Below are 21,536 nucleotides of genomic sequence, written 5' to 3'. Positions count from 1 at the left end.
TAATAATAATAATAATAATAATAATAATAATTCTGTGTAAGGATTTTGGACTTTGATGGAATTTTTATTTAATAACTGTACTTGTTCTTCGTAGTACTAACATGTCTCGATGTAATGCTATCTGCAATGCGGTGTCAGGCATTAACACTAAAAACTACAATCAGTTTGGCATTAACCGGAAATGGTTGTGTGTGTTTTTCTCTCCTTATAATAATGTACATCTCAGTTACTTTAAACAGTGATAAATAACAAAATAATAATTGTTGTGTTATTTATATATCATATTAATTTTTGTTTCACATATATTTATTAAACCTAAGCGGAATGTTAGTTATTTGTGTTATTTTATTTGGAGGTGTTTGCTAAAAGATTTTTTTCAGTAGCATGACTGTATTTTTTTTCTCACATTGTTTCTTTCTTTCAGTCTGCTCCGTTCGTCAATATCTTATTTTCTTTCTTCTTCTTTCTTTTTTGCTTCTCCCCTCTATGCTGCGTTCCATTAGCGATGCACTGGAGTTGTTTTGAGCAAGACCCAACACTTTATGCCTGGTAAATGCTCGGGAAACTAGTGCACATAAATGGCAGTTGCTTCCATTGGATACTGGCACATGAACCTGATTGATCGGGTGCCGACACAACTGACGACAATGCCTTTCTGGGGGCGTGAAACAGGCTCGACACTACGTTGCGGTATGGCCATTTTTCTGACAAATTGTAGGTCAAAGGCTCAAATCATATTGTTTAATTATATGCATTTTACAAAATATAATTAATAATTATATTTTTTTACTTTTGAGTGTTTTTATATCAATCTCCAAATCACTATAACAACCGAGAATGAATTCCCAATACTTTAGCTGATTTACCCTCGCAAGTACCAAATATACACCTGACTTCAGAGGAGCAAGTGTTAGAATAGTTATTAATAATATAATCATAATTATTATTATGGTCCCATGGTAAGGCTTGAGCCTGTTCAGTACCTCCCTTTTTGCCCACTTTATTGGCCAGACTCGAAAATGCAACTAATCAAGATGTTCGCTTTGACTTCAGGGTGGAGCACAGGATTAGCGAATTATTCTTGTGTGTCACGTGACGACTTTCCTGGAAGACAAGATATCAACATTGAAAATGTGTGTTGGAGACGTTTGCTTTGAAATAAGAAACACTTCCGGATTTGTACGACATCCCAAAACAAACAAGTTGATTTGATAATTTGATTCTTTGTAAGAATAAATAGAGAATATTTGTTGGATTCGGTGGATTATCGATTTTAATTCACGAGTGATCATAGAAAATATACATTTTATATGATCACGAGTGAATTAAAATCGATAATCCACCGAACCCAACAAATTTTCTTTTTATTTTATGCTTTATTTCACAGTTTATATACACTGTAAGTGTTAAAGAGTTTAACTAAAGAATTACGTTGGGAAAATGACGTCATTTCGTCCAAAAAATGACGTCATTTAACATAAACAGTGAAAATTATCGATAATTTTCACTGATAATTTTCATTGTTTGAAACAGTGAAATTATCAGTTTTAATTCACTGATATTTCTCTATAAACCACCGGAAAGTATAAAATAAATCTTTGTAAGAATAAATCTTTGTAAACATACCTGTGTACGTAATAGTATGCAAATACCCAAAATACCAGTAATAAAAAAGATACCTTCCGCTGCCTGTACTTAATAAAATACGCAATTAAAAATTACAGTATGATTTTGTTTAAAGGTGGTATTTGACTTGATTTTAAATTACACTTAAGCAAATGTATCTTTATGCATGTTTAATGTCCAAAAATACAATACAAATTAAGACATTAAAGTCAGCATAGTTCTTTATTATTTCGGAACAACAGAACATGCTAATATGTATTGTTCTTTAAAGAAAATATGCGATACCATGTTTTTTTTCTCTTTTCAGGATTGCATTATGCAGTTACCAAATTCTAAATAGTTTGTCATAACATTTGCCTGCTTTACTCCTGTGTCATCAAGTGTTACGAAAGCCGGGCACTTTAAGTCCTTCAACCAAGCTGAGCTTGGGCATAAAGTAAGCTTCTTCCAGTAAGATTCATTTTGTTATTATGTCTACTTTTTCTTTGAGTTACTTAAGGCCTTCCAGAGGATATACAATCTGGCCAAAGACGATGTGAGGATTACCTTACTGAAAAGGAGAAAAATAGTACTTTCATGAATCAGGGCACTCCTGATAAATTAGCTTATCCATCTTTGCAACAAACAAATGGAGTTTTTAGTTAATGCTGAAGAAAGTTTTGTTCTATAAACAGCTATTAGGGCAGCAATATTTTTGGTGATAGCATTTCACATGCTACGTCATTCTTTAATGATCGGCCCTCGAAATCTGCACATGTCGCATTCGAATTCAAAAACAAAGGTAGACTTCATTCCAGGTTTCATGAACAAGAGGTAACAACAAGTATACTTTGAATTTCCGTGTATATGCGCCACGAAATTTTTTTTTTTTTAACATTACAATAAGCATTATGTGAATGTGATAAGAATTTTCCGATGGAGGAACCGTTTTGACTAAGGGCCCTTCCCTATTTCATAGTGAAGTGTAACCTTCAAACGGTGATGATATTGAAGCAATCTGAACGCATCGGACAGTGGGCTACACCACACCGTCGCCGTTATGGCGGAATTGTCCGAGGAGTCCCGATTGATATTGAAGTTGTGTTGTAAAATTTTTCCTATAAAGACATGTTCGTCTGTAATTGTAAGTTTAAGAATTTCTTCTTTACCAAAATTTAGCTTTAATATAATATAATACGATGCTGATTTTTGGAAGCATGTTGCAGCAATAGAGTTTTTCATTGTCTAACTTAAAAGCATTTTGTTAGCAGCAATAACCGGTGCATTATCTTAAAAACGTGGTGGGTGGGGTATCGTCATATTTGTGAATGTCATGTTTGGCAAAGATTGTTCTTGCAATTATCCAACTCCTATATATTGACCCCCCGGGTTGCTTGGAGTTAGAACTAGTTACAACATATTTCATGTAAACTCTGGGAAAATCAGCAACATCAGCAGCAATTATGATCTTTGAGATTTCGACAATTAGATTCAATGTCTTTATGCAAAACTGTCTTACATTTGAAATCTGTTATACAACAATGTTTTAGGTTCAATTATATTACGCAAAACTGCCTTTCATTTGAAGTCTGTTATGCAACCATGACTTACATTTGAAATATTCCGTTCAGATGATAACCAATTTTAATCAATGTATTACATTATTGATTTAGTAGATGAATTATGATAGTGTAGTGAAATAAGGTCACTTCCAACAGCCTTGCTGTTGGGCTAGCTCTTTAGCGACGTGGTTAAAGTGTCTGACTACCACTCTAGGAGTCGTGGGTTCAATCCCTGGCTTGAGCTCAGTATTTTCACATTAATGGCGACGAGGAAAAAAAGAAATGTGAATGCGGGAATGGGTCTGAGCTGTTATTGTTTCTGGGAGGGCCATGTGGATGCAAGACATGCTGTAGCGGGCGTGTCTGGGCCTTGAAACATTAAAAGGGAGAGGAGTGAAGTGAAATAAGGTCACTTCCAACAGCCTTGCTGTTGGGCTAGCTCTTTAGCGACGTGGTTAAAGTGTTGGACTACCACTCTAGGAGTTGTGGGTTTAATCCCCGGCTTGAGCTCACTATTTTCATATTATTTGGTTGATTAGACACCAAATCTAGCTCGCAGAGGATTCTGGAGGTAGTCAATGGCACATTCTTAAAGAGGAATACTCTGGGTTGTCAGTTGCAAAATTATACACATTTTAATGTACTATTGACGTGTTTGAAACTTTGTATTAATACATGTATCATTATTAAGCAAACACATCATATCACAAAAAATGTTTTAATTTGAGCATTAGCAATATATTTACAATCTGTTTTTGTTTATTCATGTCAGAAAATGGTGTTTGTTGCTAATTTTACCGATAAATGGGCCGCCTGGAATCCAGGCTGTGTGTTTCAATCAAAAAAGCCTTTATCAGTTGCAACTGCAAGCGACCTGGGAACTGTTTCAACTCAGTCATATCCAAACTTGTCAAATTTTTACAGGACAGTAGGTCCTGTAAACTCGGAAAATATACAGGACCTCCTCTTTTTTTTACAGGACCCACTGGCTACAGAATATAATAGTAAAATAACCCTGTTTCATTGCTGGTATCAATGTCATGGCGGTGCAATTGACGATGATCATAATTATTAATTACAATTGTGATTACAAGCACACAAATTTATATTTGTATCATTTAATAAAATAACATATGATGATCTTGTTAAGCGATTAGACTGTCATAGATTTGGACTAGCATTCCTTTGATAATTACGCAGACTTGGGGAAAGACTATCAAAATTTACAAGACAGGCAGGCCTGCGAGGAGTATACATTTAAATGCCAATTGAGTTGTAAATTCCACACCCGTCAATTAAGTGTATACCCATGAGTGCATAGAGGGCAAAGTAAAGTCAAAAAGGACATGTTTAAGAATGGTTAATTCAAGAAAGGGCAAAAAAAAGCTACATCTGTGAAACGAAACGTAAAATAGTGCTCTCGGTAAATTGCGTCAGCAGAAAGAGCGTTGGTACGGAAAAGCACGTGTATAAAGACAAGATCGATATTTTTACAACGCGTAAAACATTCAGAGCCATAAACAAACATCAATAAACAGATGAATGCGTTCTCATTTTTTTGCCGGACAATCGGTCCTGTAAATTAGACCGACCGGCCGGACCTTACAAAATTTTACAGGACATGTCCGTCGGTCCGGCCATGTTTGGCAGAGACTGTCAATTAACATCTTAGTAAACATTTAAGATACCAGGCATACATTTTTCAAAGATACATAATTGCGTAAGTCCATATCATATTGTTATACATTTTCAGTACTTAATTAACTAGAAATGGCGCGGCAGAGGCCGACGCGTATCCCCACGCCGAATGTTTGACCTAGGTGTGCCCCAGGGTTGGTAATGGGGCCATGCATAGCTGAGATTGACCGTATTGTCATAAGAGAAGTTCATCATCAATTAGAAGTGAATTGGTGTAGAAATGAAGAAATTATAGTAAAAGGCAATTTTGGGTGGGTGTGGTCTATGTGGGCGGGGCGCCCCAGGGTTGGTAATGGGGCCATGCATAGTTGAGATTGACTGTATTGTCATAAGAGAAGTTTAATATCAATTTGAAGTGAATCGGTGTAGAAATGAAGAAATTATAGTAAAGGCAATTTTGGGTGGGTGTGGTCTATGTGGGCGGGGCCCCAGGGTTGGTTATGGGGCCATGCATAGTTGAGATTGACCCTAATGTCATAAGAGAAGTTCAGTATCAATTTGAAGTGAATCCGTGTAGAAATGAAAAAATTATAGTAAATGGAATTTTTTGGTGGGTGTGGCCTATGTGGGCGGGCGCCCCAGGGTTGGGATTGGGGCCATGCATAGTTGAGATTGACCCTAATGTCATAACAAAAGTTCAGTATCAATTTGAAGTGAATCCGTGTAGAAATGAAAAAATTATAGTAAATGGAAATTTTTGGTGGGTGTGGCCTATGTGGGCGGGGCGCCCCAGGGTTGGGAATGGGGCCATGCATGGTTGAGATTGACCGTATTGTCATAAGAGAGGTCCAGTATCAATTTGAAGTGAATCAGTGTAGAAATAAAGAAGTAAATGTAAAATAACCTAAAAAAATGAGTGATAATTTCTGACGCGGCCCCACCCCAACCGCTATAACTTTTGACCCAGGGGTCAGATCAAAATTCCAAATAGTGCAGGGTTGCACATATGCTCATAGCTACCATGTGTTTAAGTTTCAAGGTTCTAGTGCTTTTAGTGTAGGAGGAGATAGTGGCCAGGACGGACGGACAGACAGACAGACGGACGGACGGCGGAGATAACCACAATATCCCCACCTTTTTTTCAAAAAGCGTGGGGATAATTACATTCGCATCTCAAGCACCGTATATATGTTATGAGCAAGGCAAGCTAGTTTGTCTACTTATTAAGATTACAAAATTCTCTCGTAAGTTAAAATTGTCGTAGGATCGTTTATGAAACGGCCCCAAGGAGGGTCAATATCTGGGAGTTGGATTATTGCAACTAGCTTGAAACCCTGCTCCTTTTTAAAGAAATGCACTTTCTGTAATGTTTTTACTGATAATATGTTGACTTTTTAACGGCCTTCACTCATTAGCAAAACAGTGTCTTCTGTTTATTGAAATTGATGTTGTTTAATCAGTGTCTGTATACATGACTAATTGAAATCATATTGTTTAAATACATGGGCTTCTAAAGAACTGTATCATTTTCAATATCAGCAGTCATGGTTCGATGGGGGAGGCTGACACCAGTGATACGCTCAGTGCGCCGATTGTGTACCCAGCCGGAACAAGAGGTTATAGTTGACAAAGCAGCCTTGAGCAAGCTCCGTAAGAAGACGGGCTTTCCGATGATGAAATGTAAAAATGCACTGGCGCAATTCAATAATGACATAAAAGAGGTATGTTTTTGTTTTCATATAAACCAGACAGTAAAATAATTGTCTGTGTTTTTTTGCTCACCTGTCACGAAGTCACATGGTGAGCTTATGTGACTGTGTGATGTCCGGCGTCCGTATGTGCGTGTGTCGGTCAACAATTTGTTTGTGTAGACAGTAGAGGTCACAGTTTTCATCCAATCTTTATGAAAATTGGTCAGAATGTTTATCTTGATGAAATCTGGGTTGAGATTGTATTTGGGTCATCTGGGGTCAAAAACTAGGACACTAGGTCAAAAACTAGGTCACATAATAGGTCAAATAATAGAAAAACCTTTTGTAGACAATAGAGGTCGCAGTTTTCATCCAATCTTTATGAAATTTGGTCAGAATAATAATCTTGATAAAATCTGGGTAGGGATTTTATTTGGGTCATCTTGGGCCAAAAACTAGGTCACTAGGTCAAAAACTAGGTCAAATTATAGAAAAACCTTGTGTAGACAGTAGAGGTCACAGTTTTCATCCAATCTTTATGAAATTCAGTCACACTGTTTATCTTGATGAAATCTGGGTTTGGATTGTATTTGGGTCATCTGGGGTCAAAAACTAGGTTACCAGGTCAAAAACTAGGTCAAATAATAGAAAAACCTTGTGTAGACAGCAGTGGTCACAGTTTCCATCCAATCTTTATGAAATTTGGTCAGAATGTTTATCTTGATAAAATCTGGGATGGGATATTATTTGGGTCATCTGGGGTCACAAACTAGGTCACAAGGTCAACAAGTAGGTCAAATAATAGAAAAACTTTGTGTAGACAATAGAGGTTGCAGTTTTCATCCAATCTTTATGAAATTTAGTCAGAATGTTTATCTTGATGAAATCTGGGTTGGGATTGTATGTGGGTCATCTGAGGTCAAAAACTAGGTCACTAGGTCAAATAATAGAAAAACCATCAACTATTTGTTTGTGTAGACAGTAGAGGTTACAGTTTTCATCCAATCTTTATGAAATTTGGTCAGAACGTTTGTCTTGATGAAATCTGGGTTGGGATTGTATTTGGGTCATCTGGGGTCAAAAACTAGGTCACTAGGTCAAACTAGGTCATTAGATAAAATAATAGAAAAACCTTGTATAGACAATAGAGGTCACAGTTTTCATCCAATCTTTATGAAATCTGGTCAGAATGTTTATCTTGATTAAATCTGGGTTGGGATTGTATTTGGTTTATGTGGGGTCAAAAACTAGGTCACTAGGTCAAATAATAGAAAAGCCTTGTGTAGACAATAGAGGTCACAGTTTTCATCCAATCTTTATAAAATTTGATCAGAATGTTTATCTTGATGAAATCTGGGTTGGGCTTGTATTTGGGTCACTTGGGGTCTAAAACTAGGTCACTAGGTCAAATAATAGAAAAGCCTTGTGTAGACAATAGAGGTCACAGTTTTCATCCAATCTTTATGAAATCTGGTCAGAATGTTTATCTTGATGAAATCTGGGTTGGGGATTGTATTTGGGTCACTTGGTGTCAAAAACTAGGTCACTAGGTCAACTAATAGAAAACCTTGTGTAGACAATAGAGGTCACAGATTTCATCTAATATTTATGAAATTTGGTCAGAATGTTTATCTTGATGAAATATGGGTTGGGATTGTATTTGGTTAGTCAGGTGAGGGATTAAGGGCCATCATGGCCCTCTTGTTTTAGTCATTAGGATAATCGTGACAGATTGTTAGGGAAACTTCATGTTATGATCGTACACTTTATAAGGGAATCAATGGGACATTTCAGCTGAAATAATTTATCAAGGTTAAGGTTCAATTAAATTCTTTCAAATATATTTTTTTACAGTAGTGATATTCATTGATGTCGCTTACATGTTGATTTATGAAGACACATATTCCCTGCATTTAAAACTCTGTTTTTAGTCCCCTACCTATGTAACCAGAGGGGACTATCAGTCTACCTCTGAGCTGTTTGTGTGTCTGTACGTCTGTCTTCATCTGGATCCTGCAATTACTCAAAATTTACTTGGGCTAGGTTGCTGAAACTTTGTTTGTGGAGAGCGCCATGTTTTATGTATGCACTGTCTCCAAAAAGCTTTTGAGGAAAGTTTTTATTTAGTCAAAGATTCAAAGTCTCACCTCTTGAGTAATACAAGTTGTGGAGAGTGCCATATTTTTTGTATGCACTGTATCCAAAAAACATTTGAGGAAAGTTTTAATTTAGTCAAAGATTCAAAGTCTTACCTCTTGAGTAATACAAGTTGTGGAGAGTGCCATATTTTTTGTATGCACTGTATCCAAAAAACATTTGAGGAAAGTTTTTATTTAGTCAAAGATTCAAAGTCTTATCTCTTGAGTAATAGAAGTTGTGGAGAGTGCCATATTTTTTGTATGCACTGTATCCAAAAACATTTGAGGAAAGTTTTTATTTAGTCAATGATATTAAGTTTCTCCACTTGAGTTATTAAAGTAGGATTGTTCTTGTAAAAAACAATTTTTGTGTATTAAAACGTGTTAAACTAGTACAATCATTTGGTTAGTTTGATGATTACTAAAACAGTATGTACATAAAAAGAACTATGTGACACTTACATATATATATGATTTGGGGAAATATTCCATTGACAAGCTTTATGCTTTCTTTTTTTCTCAAAATCGGTCTTGATTTGACTTTTAAAAATAACTATTAACCCATTTATGCCTAGCTTCTAGAAAAAGGCTTTTGCAAACAGCATGATGCGGCATCTCACCAGGGTCTGCGCTGTTTGCTTAAAGGATTTTCAGTAAGAAATATTCTAAATATAGAAATAAATATACTAGACATCCCTTATTTTGGAAATAAATTGATCGAATTTAGAAGGATGGGAGAGTTCACTAGGCATGGGTTAATGTCTTCCTATTTCCCAGGCAGAGAAGTGGATGCGAGAGATGGCCCAGAAGGAGGGCTGGGAGAAAGCAGGTAAGCTGCAGAACCGCCCCATGTCCCAGGGCCTGGTGGCATTGCTGGAGGTGAAGTCCTCATGCACCTTAGTTGAGGTACGTAGCACTTGTTATGTGAAGTCTTCACGTAAAGTAGACTTTCTGTCTAGACTTGATTTTATTATACCCCCACAGACAAACAGACAAAGTTTAGGGGGGGGGGAATATAGGAGTGAGCTTGTCGGTCGGTCTTTTTGTTGGTCTGTATTAAGTGTCCGCTCTCTAATTCAAGTTGTTTTCATCCGATCTTCACCAAACTTGGTCAGATGTTGTATCTAGATGATGTCTAGGTCAAGTTCAAATATGGGTCATGCCGGGTCAAAAACTAGGTCACAGGGTCACTTAGTGCGTTTTAAACATTCAGCATGGTGTCCGCTCTCTAATTTAAGAAGTTTTCATCCGAGCTTCACCACACATGGTCAGAAGTTGTATCTAGTTGATGTGTAGGTAAAATTCGAACATGGGCCATGCTGGGTCAAAAACTAGGTCAGGGGTCACTTACATGTAGTGCGTTTTAAACATTAAGCATGGTGTCCGCTGTTTTATGTGAAGACAACATGCAAAATATTCTGTGCCATTGCGGCATGTGGGGGTATTTGTCACATCTGTGACAAAGCTCTAGTTTATATTGAACTTCCTTAGAACTAAATAGTCTGAAACTAAAAGTAGAATGTATCTTTAGCCCAGGCTTATCTGGGACGATAGTTTATGCACATGCCTTGAACCCCGTTTTCAAAGAGTCCGACTGAAATGCCTTTTCCTTCACGAAACCTTATTGTTATGCTTCACAGCAAGCATGTATGTACATTTTGATAAGCCCGGCTGCGCACATATAAAGTGTATTTTAGATAGCTGTATAGTAATCTTTAAAATATAAATAAAATAAAGAGTGCAATATTTGTAGCTCACCTTAGCACCAAATGCAAATGAATACTTTGTGTTGATCATCTTTTGTCTGTTTGTTGATAGTTTGGGGTTAATTTACAAATCTGTCATTCATATTCATGTCTTTAAACACGTTGGGCTAATGCCCTTGCCATTTAATTCCTAGATGAGGGTAGGGATACAATGTTCATCTAGCAACTGAGTGTTCACTAGTTTGACCCACACTGTTGGTGATTTCTTGAGATTTCCACAAAAGACCCCAGGTTCTGGTTCAATTAAGGAAAGAACCTCTCGAGTGTCTCAATATAGTTTGATGGAATCAAACTAAAATAAATATGTTAAAATTAAAATGAAATTCCTTACAGTCATAAATAAAGTTTGTTGTTTATAGACTGATGAACAACAATGAATAAAATATTATTTCTTAACAGATAAGCAAGACTGTACAGAGTTCAGTGTTACATGTAGTACTATTTGTTTGCAGATATTGTTGTGGTTAGTTTTTATCCAGATATGCACAATTTTATAAAAGCCAATGGTATCCATAGGTCTGAACATTGCTGACCCATTTAATGCACCAATTGTAGTTAAAATCAGATAATTAAGTTATATTGTGTATGTTTTGGAAAAAAATGATGTTGGTCAGTTGTTAGAAAACCTCACATATGTGGGGTTTTCCAAAATCTATCAAGTTACTGGATAAGTCTATTGCCTAACTATGACCAATATCTGCAGGTGAATTGTGAGACGGATTTTGTTGCCAGAAACGAAGGTTTCCAGGAACTTGTGGTTAAATTGGCGCAAGCATGTCACAAAAACTTCACCAACGGAGACTTGCAAAAGGTAGAGACTAATAGTTTTGATTGAAGCAGACGGGATCATAATTTATTGCAAAAGAACATTACAATTAAATTTGTACTTAAGTTTATGCAAACTGAAACTTTTCCCATCATATAAAAAATTATTTATATTCATAACAAATATTTACTAGGGAAAATATTAATCTCTCTCTTAAATGGCTCATAAATTAAATTTGATATTTTTCAAAGCCAACAAATATTTTCTATGTGTTTGCCGGTAGTAATTATCAAGCTGACATTGTTTAAAGTCAATATGTCCTATTTCTGATTTACATCATATGGTTCTCTATTTCTGCAGGCGGTGGTTGCCAAGGAAGAGCTGAACTCCCTGCCTGCAGACGGTAAGACTCTGGGAGACCTGGTGGCTCTAACCGTGGGAAACCTGGGCGAGAACATCGCTCTACGTCGGGCCGCGTTTCTCCGTAATGACCAAGACACGGTCATCAGCCACTTTGTACATGCAGCAGGTAGGGTAGTCTTGTGTCTAATTGTCGATGTTTGAATGTGAAGACGCACACTGGTACCAACATAAATTGACACAATTAATCCCCCCATTGACCCAACTATTTACAGTTCAACTATATATATATTTTTGGGGGGTCAGGAGGGGCATTTGACTATTAATGCAAATACCTGCAAAGATAAAACTTAATTTGATTTTAAAGATATTGATTGCTAAGATATTAAGATGGACGACTGGTAGTTGACCAGATCAAGACCTTTAATTGTGCAGGTTTAGGCAAGGATGTAAATAAACACAAAGTAAGAGTTTTTGTCCTGTTGGGCAACCTCCTTAAGCCAGTAATTTGGCCGGAAATTCCAAACTTATCAGAGCAATTGCTGAATCTACATTAGTTTTCACATAATATTGTCAACCTCACATTTAGTATTTGGACAGAATCAGCTGAAGGCAATCCAAGTACAAAATGGCCCAAGCCGTTAAAAGAAGCTTAAGTGGCCAATGTAAAGGCGGGTTCCCACCGCCGATCCGATTAACTCGATCATCCCGATCACCATAATTTCCCAACCAAACCCAACCAAGCTTGACTTTAAATGGTATACACGACTTCTTCGCGACCTCATGCCGATAATACACGACCCCCACACGACTCATTCACGACGTCCACTCAACCATCTTTCCGATTTCCACTCGATCATCTCGACCTATACGCGAGCCCTATACGATTCCAGCTCGACCAAGTGGACCTCAGCTCGATCGCCACCAGATCTACACATGACCAGATAGTGATGGTCATACTACAGTCGTACAAAGTCGCGAACGGTCGTGTATTGAAACTTTGAGAATAAAAACTTGAAACATTGTTTTTCACTAATCACTTTAATCGTCATTGATTTTTTTACTAGTTTAAGCAGTATCAGAATCCTTTTTGCCATTTCTTGACATCTTTTGATGTTTACTCGTCCGATTCTAAGAAGGCTATGAGAGTCCAGCACGAAGTTTTGCACATGAGTTTTTTTTTAGTAATATGAGCTGGTGTATGGTCGAATAGCAATCGGGAAGTGATGGTGTACGGTCAAGTAGCCTTTGGGTATCAGTCTAGTAAATCTGTACATCGATCGAATAGAGGTCGAGTGGATCCTGTTGCGATCTAAAATAACTCGGGTAGAGGTCAAGCGGATCGGGTAGAGATCGTGTAAAAGATGTCAATCCGATCGCCACATGATTGCTTCACGATCAACTCGATCTTCTACTCAACTAATACACGACCACTTGCCGAGCGCTACTCGATCCATTTCCTACTTGATATTTTTTACATGTCAAAAATATCGGGTAGGAGGCCCGACCAATGCCGATCTACCCGACTGTCCCTGATCACTCATGCCGACCGAACCAGACCAATACCCGACCACTTAATCGGGCTTGATCGAGTTGATCTGATCGGCAGTGGGAACCCAGCTTTTACCTGACAACAGTGAACTTGATACGTTCATAGTATTAAGTAAACAATTCACAGTCACGATTGTAGATTTAACCCATTTATGCCTAGCGTCAAGAAAAAAGGACTTGGCAAACAGCGTAAACCCAGATGAGAGGGTCTGCGCTGTTTGCTTAAATGAATTTCTGTAAGAAATAGTCTTAATATAGAAATAAATGTACATGACATCCCTAATTTTGGAAATAAATTGATCCAATTTAAAAGGATGGGAGAGTCCACTTGGCACAAATGGGTTAATTGGAGCCTCTTGTTTGAATAACTATAGCAATTGCTTGTATCACATCATTGTGTATATTAAAGCAACATTACAGGTCCCAAGTAAAATATGTTTTGTTACAATATAGTGTAAATCTGTGCAAGGGTATCCAAGGCTGCGTTGATAAATTGAGAAAGAAACTTGTCCCCTTGGCTCGTTACTGTTAATTGATATCCCTGTAAATACATGGAACCATGATTTAGAATCAATCTTCTCACATTGGCAAACATAGAAATAGAAGATTTTTGTAAGTTTCAGAAGAAAAGCATTTTTATGCTCCCCGAAATATTTTCGGTGGAGCATATTGTTGCCAGTTTGTAGTTTCGTACTTCCTTACTTCTGTCCTTCTGTCACACTGTTGTTCCAGTTTCTCATAGCACCTTCAATACTTTACCAATCTCATTCATATTTGCCATGTAGGTACCTTGCATGGACCTCTACCTTTTGATGAGGTTTGAGGTCACTGGGCTCAAGGTCACCAAGGCTATTAATATATTTTCCATCAAGCTTTTGTAACAGTTTCTCATAGCATCTTCAATACTTTACCGATCTCTTTTATATTTGGCTTGTAGGTACCTTGCATGGGCCTCTACCTTTTGATGAGGTCACTGGGGTCAAGGTCAGGGTCACCGAGGCTAATAAAATATTTTTTTAGGTGGTTATTAACACATAAATTGTCAAAGCGCATCATCAGGGAGCATCAATCAGTTGCACTGATATTCTTGTTTATTTACATGTGATGGGTGGAACTAATATTTTCACAAGTGGTGCACTTAAAGAGTGAAAATCTTTTATTTTCTATGATCACAAGTGAATAAAAATCAATAATGTACGAAATTCCAACATTTTTTTTATTAAATGGTTTTTCCACTGATCATTACAAGATCAAAACTGGATAATTTTGCGAAGTTGAAAATTTACTTTATTTCACAGTGAAAATTATCAATATTTGTTAGTGTTTGAAACTGACGTCTAAGTTTTAAATTCCTGATATTTTCCTCAAATCACAGATGAGCATAAAATAAACCCTTGTAACCCCCGCTTAAGTTGCGGGGATATAGAATTAGTGTTGTCAGTCTGTCAAACAAAACTTATTTAGCAGGCGATATCACTTCAACGAATTTGCTATTTTTATGCTCCCCGGAAATTTTCGGTGGATCTGCCAGTTTGTGCTTCCTTCCTTCAGTCACACTTCCCGTCACACATTACAGTTTCTCATAGCCCCTTCAATATTTTACCAATTTCTTACATATTTGGCATGAAGGTACCATGCATGGACCTCTACCTTTTGATGAGGTTTGAGGTCACTGGGATCAAGGTCACTGAGGCTAATCATAGATTTTCTCAAGGTCATACTTTTGTTACAGTTTCTCATAGCGCCTTCATAAAGGGAGCATCATTCGTTTTCAATGAACCTTGTTATATTAAGAGTGATGTACAGGTATTGTTTATCAAGATCTTGATTCTCTTTATATTTATTATCCCCCGCCATAGGCGGAGGGATATTGTTTTGGCGTTGTCTGTCCGTCTTTCCGTCTGGCACTTTTGTGTCCCGAGCCATATCTTGGAAGTGCTTGGGCAGATTTCATTGAAACTTGGTATGAGTATATATATATATATGGATAAGAGGATGATGCACGCCAAATGGCATTGTACACAATGGAATAATAACCCTTTGTATCTTGAAAAAATGCTTTTTTTGTGTAAGGAGCCATATCTTGTGTTCAGAAGTATAATGTCGGTGGATATCAATTCAATGAATTTGCTTGTTTCTTCTCAAACAGGCCCAGCAATGACGAAAGACGGAATCAAGCTGGGGAAATTTGCTGCTGCCGTCAAGCTACTGGTTCCGAACACAGAAGCCATAGCCCAAGAAGTGTGTCAACACATTGTTGGGATTAACCCAAAGGAAATCGGTAATTGGTCTGCACCAGTTCAAGACAAAAAGGAATCCAAGAAAAAGAAGCAAGACCCAGGTGTGGAAGATCAGCCAAAAGAAGTGTATGTTGAGAAAAGACTGTTTGATCAGGAATTTCTGTTGGACTCTCATAAGACCGTAAGGGAATATTTACAAAGTAACGGGCCACAGGTTGTGGACTTTGTAAGGTTAGAATGCGGTGAGGATCTAGGAGAGGAATAGTTGATAACTGACAGTTCTGCAAATTTCTGCTGTATTAAGGAAGTCAATGGTACAAGTTATTTAACTCTTTCCATATACATATTGTATGTGCAACTGTTGTTTACAGGTGCATAATATTCTGAGGTTAGAGCGCAGTGTAGATATGGAAGATGTATAGAATAATAATTGACATTTTTGCTGATTTCAACAGTATTTATTGTGTTCAGTCGTATGAATTATCGATCTTCAAAACGTATACAAAGACTAAAATATTGCATGCTTTTGTTGGTATGATAATTTTGTTGTTGTTCAGCAACTTACTATTGAAATGGCAAATTGTTGCTTTTTATATATTTAAAGACATGTTTAAGAAAGTTATTGTTGAAAAAGAATGCATAATTATAAAGATACAGTGATAAAAATCTCTATTGGGTAAAAAAGAGTTATGAAAATGTTAGAGGTTTAGAGAGTGAGCAAGAAAGTGTTATAATTTTTGTTGATAAAATTTATGTACAGGATATTTTTTGGTTTGGGTGGGTAATTGATTTTGAATTACACATGATTAGAGAAAAAAATAAAAAATTCTATGATCAGATGTGAATAAACAAGAGCATCGCATAGCAGGTGCCAATGCTCATTTGTGGGTGCAGCTTTAAAGGGGCCTTTTTACAGATTTTGGCATTTTTTTAACGTATTCATTAAATGCTTTATATTGATAAATGTAAACATTGAATCGTAAAAGCTCCAGTAAAAAATCAAGAATAAAATTAAAAAAAGGAAAGAACATTGCCCGGAGCAGGTTTCGAACCAGTGACCCCTGGAGTCCTGCCAGAATCCTGAAGTAAAAACGCTTTAACCTACTGAGCTATTCCGCCGAGAGCACATGCTAAACGTATTTTATACGTTATATAAGCAATCTTCGTAGTTTCACAAAATTTAACGACAAAAACAGAACTCTCCAAATTATTCAATCGTTTCGCGTTGCAACGCTTTATAACTTTTAGGTTTTAAAATCGTCAAAAGATGCATATAATGGCTATATTAGAGCATGGTAAATGTTCAGTATTACTGTTTCCTCACAAATGTCATAACCAAAATGAAAATATTCGAATCTGAAACAACTTTTTTTCAATTTTGTCAATTTACCAAAGCGTGAAAAGATCCCTTTAAATAAATGAAAGCTTTTGAGAAGAAAAGAACTTTGATTTTAGAGCCTATGTTAAAGTTTTATATTAGAGGTCACAATGACCTTGACCTTTGACCTAGTGACCCAAAAATGGGTGTGGCGTGTAGAACTGATAAAGGTGCATCTACATAAGAAGTTTCAAAGTTGTAGGTGGAAGCTCTTGATTTTAGAGCCTATGATAAATTTTTATATTAGAGGTCACAGTGACCAGCCAAGGCCTTCAATCTATTAAATCTGCCGCTGAATGTCCCCCACCTGAAAAGTATACTTTTTTCCCCTTTTGGGTGGAAAAATCCCCCCCCCCCCAAATTTTTTTTTTTTTTTTAATAGAAAGATGTGTCTCATGATTATTATATCTCAATTCTATTTCAATTCAATCATTGCAAACATACTAAATTATGAAAAATGCAATGAATATAGTACAAACATGTACAAATGTAATAATGAGAGAGTAAGTTAAAAAATCCCCCAAAAAGGGAAACGACGCGAAAATTCCCCCTCCTAAGGGCTGCGGACCCCTTCCCCCAAAGTAGTGTGAGGGCGCTGCCAGCGCTTCCGTTAATAGATCCGGGCGTAAATAACGCCCAAAATTGGCAGGCGTACGACCGTTTTACAAGTGGTGGAAGTCACTTGGACGTCCGATAATCCGCATTTATACTGTTTTTTAACAAACGGGACGTACAGATCTTAACAGTTATCTGGTCATTCACTCTGATAACCGCGCTCCACGCTTAATCGCAATAAAAGCGACATGGGGTAATAGATCACCCACTGATAAGACATATTAGAGTATTGTATAATAAAGTCATATTACACAGCCATGTATGCTGACACAGATGCACCACGAGAAATTATCGGTGTAACTTTCCAGTCGCCAAACTGTCCTGTTAAGCCCCCAATCAGTAACAAGAATGCGTATAAGGGCGGGGTTAACTGGCAATCATTATTTTTGATTGACATCAGTCATGAAGTTAGCGTTTATCACAGATTGGTTCGACGACCCAATTGGTTTACCAGGAATCACAGTTTTGAAATTTACGTTAGATCCCATGGTAATTAAACAGTACATGAAAGACGCGTTGGGTATCATCATCACACCTTTTACCGTAAACAATTGTTCCTTATGTGAAGGTAACTGTAATGGTGAGTAAGTTGTGAAATCCATACCCATTACAAATTTTATGCGGTAACGATTTAATTTCAGTACAAGTATATTTCGTCATGTCCATTTATAGAAATAAATTACAAAATTTTTCTACAGCTACGTGATGATATTATTTATTAATAAGTCCCTTTGTACGCAAGTTCACCATTCACTATACATGATGCCATGTAAAACTCGTGTTTTAATAAGAGCGCGAAAATTGTTACTGACAGAGTTAAGTTCCACGCATGGAAAGCTTGCGTGTCAAAACAGACCATGTGCCGTAACTAAATATAGATGTAAAAATCGGTACATGTAGTATTTTAAAATGAAAAACAAGATGGCCATCAGGCCCTAAGGCGCTCACCTGAAAGCCAAAGGAACTAGACTTTTCTGAAACAAGGGCTGTTTGTAAACATGCATGCCCCCCATATGGGCTCTACGTTGTAGTGACAGCCATTGTGTGAATGTTTTTTGTCACTGTGACCTTGACCTTTGACCTAGTGACCTAGTGACCTGAAAAGCGTTCTTCAGTTATCATCCGGAAACCATGTTACTATTTCGGGTCACCATGACCTTTGACCTAGTGTCCTGAAAATCAATAGGGGTCATCTGCAAGTCATGATCAATGTACCTATGAAGTTTCATGCTCCTAGGCATAAGTGTTCTTGAGTTATCATCCAGAAACCATTTTACTATTTCGGGTCACCATGACCTTGACCTTTGACCTAGTGACCTCAAAATCAATAGGGGTCATCTGCGAGTAATGATAAATGTACCTATGAAGTTTCATGATCCTAGGCATAAGCGTTATTGAGTTATCATAAGGAAACCATTTTACTATTTTGGGTCACCGTGACCTTGACCTTTGACCTAGTGACCTGAAAATCAATAGGGGTCATCTGTGAGTCATTATCAATCTACCTATCAAGTTTTATGATCCGAGGCATAAGCGTTCTTGAGTTATCATCCGGAAACCATTTTACTATTTTGGGTCACCGTGACCTTTGACCTAGTGACCTGAAAATCAATATGGGTCATCTGCCAGTCATTACCAATCTACCTATGGAGTTTCATGATTCTACCTATCAAGTTTTATGATCCGAGGCATAAGTGTTCTTGAGTTATCATCCGGAAACCATTTTACTATTTCGAATCACCGTGACCTTGACCTTTGACCTAGTGACCTGAAAATCAATAGGGGTCATCTGCCAGTCATTATCAATCTACCTGTGAAGTTTCATGATTCTAGGCATAAGCGTTCTTGAGTTATCATCCGGAAACCATTTTACTATTTCGGGTCACCGTGACCTTTGACCTAGTGACCTGAAAATCAATAGGGGTCATCTGTGAGTCATGATCAATGTACCTATCAAGTTTCATGATTGTAGGCATAAGCGTTCTTGAGTTATCATCTGGAAACCATTTTACTATTTCGGGTGACCTTGACCTAGTGACCTCAAAACAATAGGGGTCATCTGCGAGTCATGATCAATGTTCCTATGAAGTTTCATGATCCTAGGCCCAAGCGTTCTTGAGTTATCATCCGGAAACCACCTGGTGGACCGACCGACATGAGCAAAGCAATATACCCCCTCTTCTTCAAAGGGGGGCATAAAAAATGCAAGCTGATTCATGAAGATTATTTTGGACCAAAAAAAGTGACTTTTAACATGTTTTTTTTATATTTGACCTTGTTACCTAGTTTTTGAGCTCAAATGACCCAGCTTCAATCATGGCAAAATTTCATTGGGACAAATGTTCTGACAAAGGTTCATGAAGATTGGCCAATAAATGTGGCTAATATAGTGTTAACAAGTTTTCACTAAATCATATAAGGACAACTGCCCCCCCCCCCCTGGCGGCCATGTTTTTCAACAAACCATAACCATTTTCAAACTCACTCAATCTATTGTTAGAAAAAATGTTCAGATCAAGTTTCATAAAGATTGGATAATAAATGTGACTTCTTGAGTGTTAACAAGGTTTTGTAGTAAATAGCCATTTAAGGAAAAATGCCACGCCCCCTTGCGGCCATGTTTTTTTACTGATCTCAACCATTTTTGAAGCCCAGATATTATAAGTTCAAATATTCTGACCAAGTTTCATGAGCATTGGACCACAAATGTGACTTCTAGAGTGTTAACAAGGTTTTACCATACAGTAAAGCCATATAAGGAAAACTGCCCCGCCTCATGGCGGCCATCTTTTTCATTCAACTGGAACCATTTTCGAACTCGTCCAAGATATTATTGGGACACATGTTTTGACCACGTTTCATGAAGATTGGACTAAAAATGTGACTTCTAGAGTGTTAACAAGGTTTTACTATAGCCATATAAGGAAAACTGCCACGCCCCCTGGCGGCCATGTTTTTCAACCAACCGGAACCATTTTCGAACTCGTCCAAGATATTATTGGCACACATGTTCTGACAAAGTTTCATGGAGATTGGACTAAAAATGTGACTTCTAGTGTTAACAAGGTTTTACTGTAGCCATATAAGGAAAACTGCCACGCCTCCTGGCAGCCATGTTTTTCAACCAATGAGAACCATTTTCGAACTCGTCCAAGATATTATTGGGACACATGTTCTAACAAAGTTTCATGAAGATCAGACAATAAATGTGCCTTCTAGAGTGTTAACAAGGTTTGCTATATATAAAACTGCCACGCCCCCTGGCAGCCATGTTTTTCAATTGACCGGAACCATTTTCGAACTCGTCCAAGTTATTATTGGGACACATGTTCTGAGCAAGTTTCATGAAGATTGGACAATAAATGTGGCCTCTAGAGTGTTAACAAGGTAAGTGTTGACGACGCACGACGGACAAAAGGCGATCACAATAGCTCACCATGAGCACGTTGTGCTCAGGTGAGCTAAAAATACATCTGCAACAATGCACACAATGAGATAGTATTGACACATTGAAATTATAGACAAAATACGTAAATTTACGAAATAAATTGAAGTCGCACATTGATTGGTTGTAATTACAACCAATTATGAACAGTGCCAGATGCTCGCACATCGCGTTACTTGATTTACGCATGTTCAATGGGAATTATCCCATCCACAAAATCACTTCATATGCGCTTGCGTACAATGGCGGACGTTTGGGTTTATAAAATTCTTAAACACATTAACGTCAATACTGGTCATATTTTGGTTTTGAATAATGAAATCGCAATAATACTGGATAAAAATGTATTGGATAGTGTTGGAACATGTATTTATCCAGCGACCAACACAGTCATACAGTAGGGTTTACTAAAATATTAATTGAAATAAAATTGGGACTTCCTACTTTATTATCAGGGCCGGGACGTCAAAAATTTAAGGCTTGAAAGTCAGGACTTCCAACTTTTGAAAGCTAGTGGAAGCGCTGACAGTGACCTTTGACCTAGTGACCCAAAAATGGGTGTGGCGTGTAGAACTTGTCAAGGTGCAGCTGCATATGAAGTTTCAAAGTTGTAGGTGGAAGCACTTTGATTTGAGAGCCAATGTGAAGGTTTTAGCACCACGCGGACGAGCTGGCTATGACAATACCCTGGGTTTATTCCGAAAACAGCTGAGCTCAAAAATCAATAACCCTGAAACCATCAGTGGTATTTCCCTATAACAAAGCATACATGAAAACAAGG

At 37.4% G+C, this 21,536-nt stretch overlaps 1 protein-coding gene across 8 annotated transcripts in view; it reads left to right on the top strand.

The window, feature by feature from the left end:
- Positions 1-16,003, top strand: part of LOC127847341 (elongation factor Ts, mitochondrial-like) — a 72,582-nt gene extending 56,579 nt beyond the window's left edge. For 2 of the 8 annotated variants that reach the window (XM_052379181.1, XM_052379184.1), the window contains 5 exons: positions 6,345-6,526; positions 9,412-9,540; positions 11,104-11,211; positions 11,527-11,695; positions 15,227-16,003. In XM_052379181.1, the coding sequence (XP_052235141.1) occupies positions 6,350-6,526; positions 9,412-9,540; positions 11,104-11,211; positions 11,527-11,695; positions 15,227-15,582 (939 nt within the window). In that variant the 5' untranslated portion in view covers positions 6,345-6,349 and the 3' untranslated portion in view covers positions 15,583-16,003. Of the gene's footprint in view, positions 1-69; positions 691-1,053; positions 1,227-1,933; positions 2,077-2,693; positions 2,750-6,344; positions 6,527-9,411; positions 9,541-11,103; positions 11,212-11,526; positions 11,696-15,226 lie in introns of those variants that run through there. The other 6 variants (XM_052379182.1, XM_052379183.1, XM_052379186.1 and 3 more) reach the window with 6 other exon arrangements.
- Positions 16,004-21,536: the final 5,533 nt, after the last annotated feature.

Source organism: Dreissena polymorpha, chromosome 10 (genome assembly GCF_020536995.1).
Source record: "Dreissena polymorpha isolate Duluth1 chromosome 10, UMN_Dpol_1.0, whole genome shotgun sequence".
NCBI classification, from domain to species: domain Eukaryota; kingdom Metazoa; phylum Mollusca; class Bivalvia; order Myida; family Dreissenidae; genus Dreissena; species Dreissena polymorpha.
Note: the sequence above shows the minus strand (reverse complement) of the source record. Positions and strands in the feature narration are given on the sequence as shown.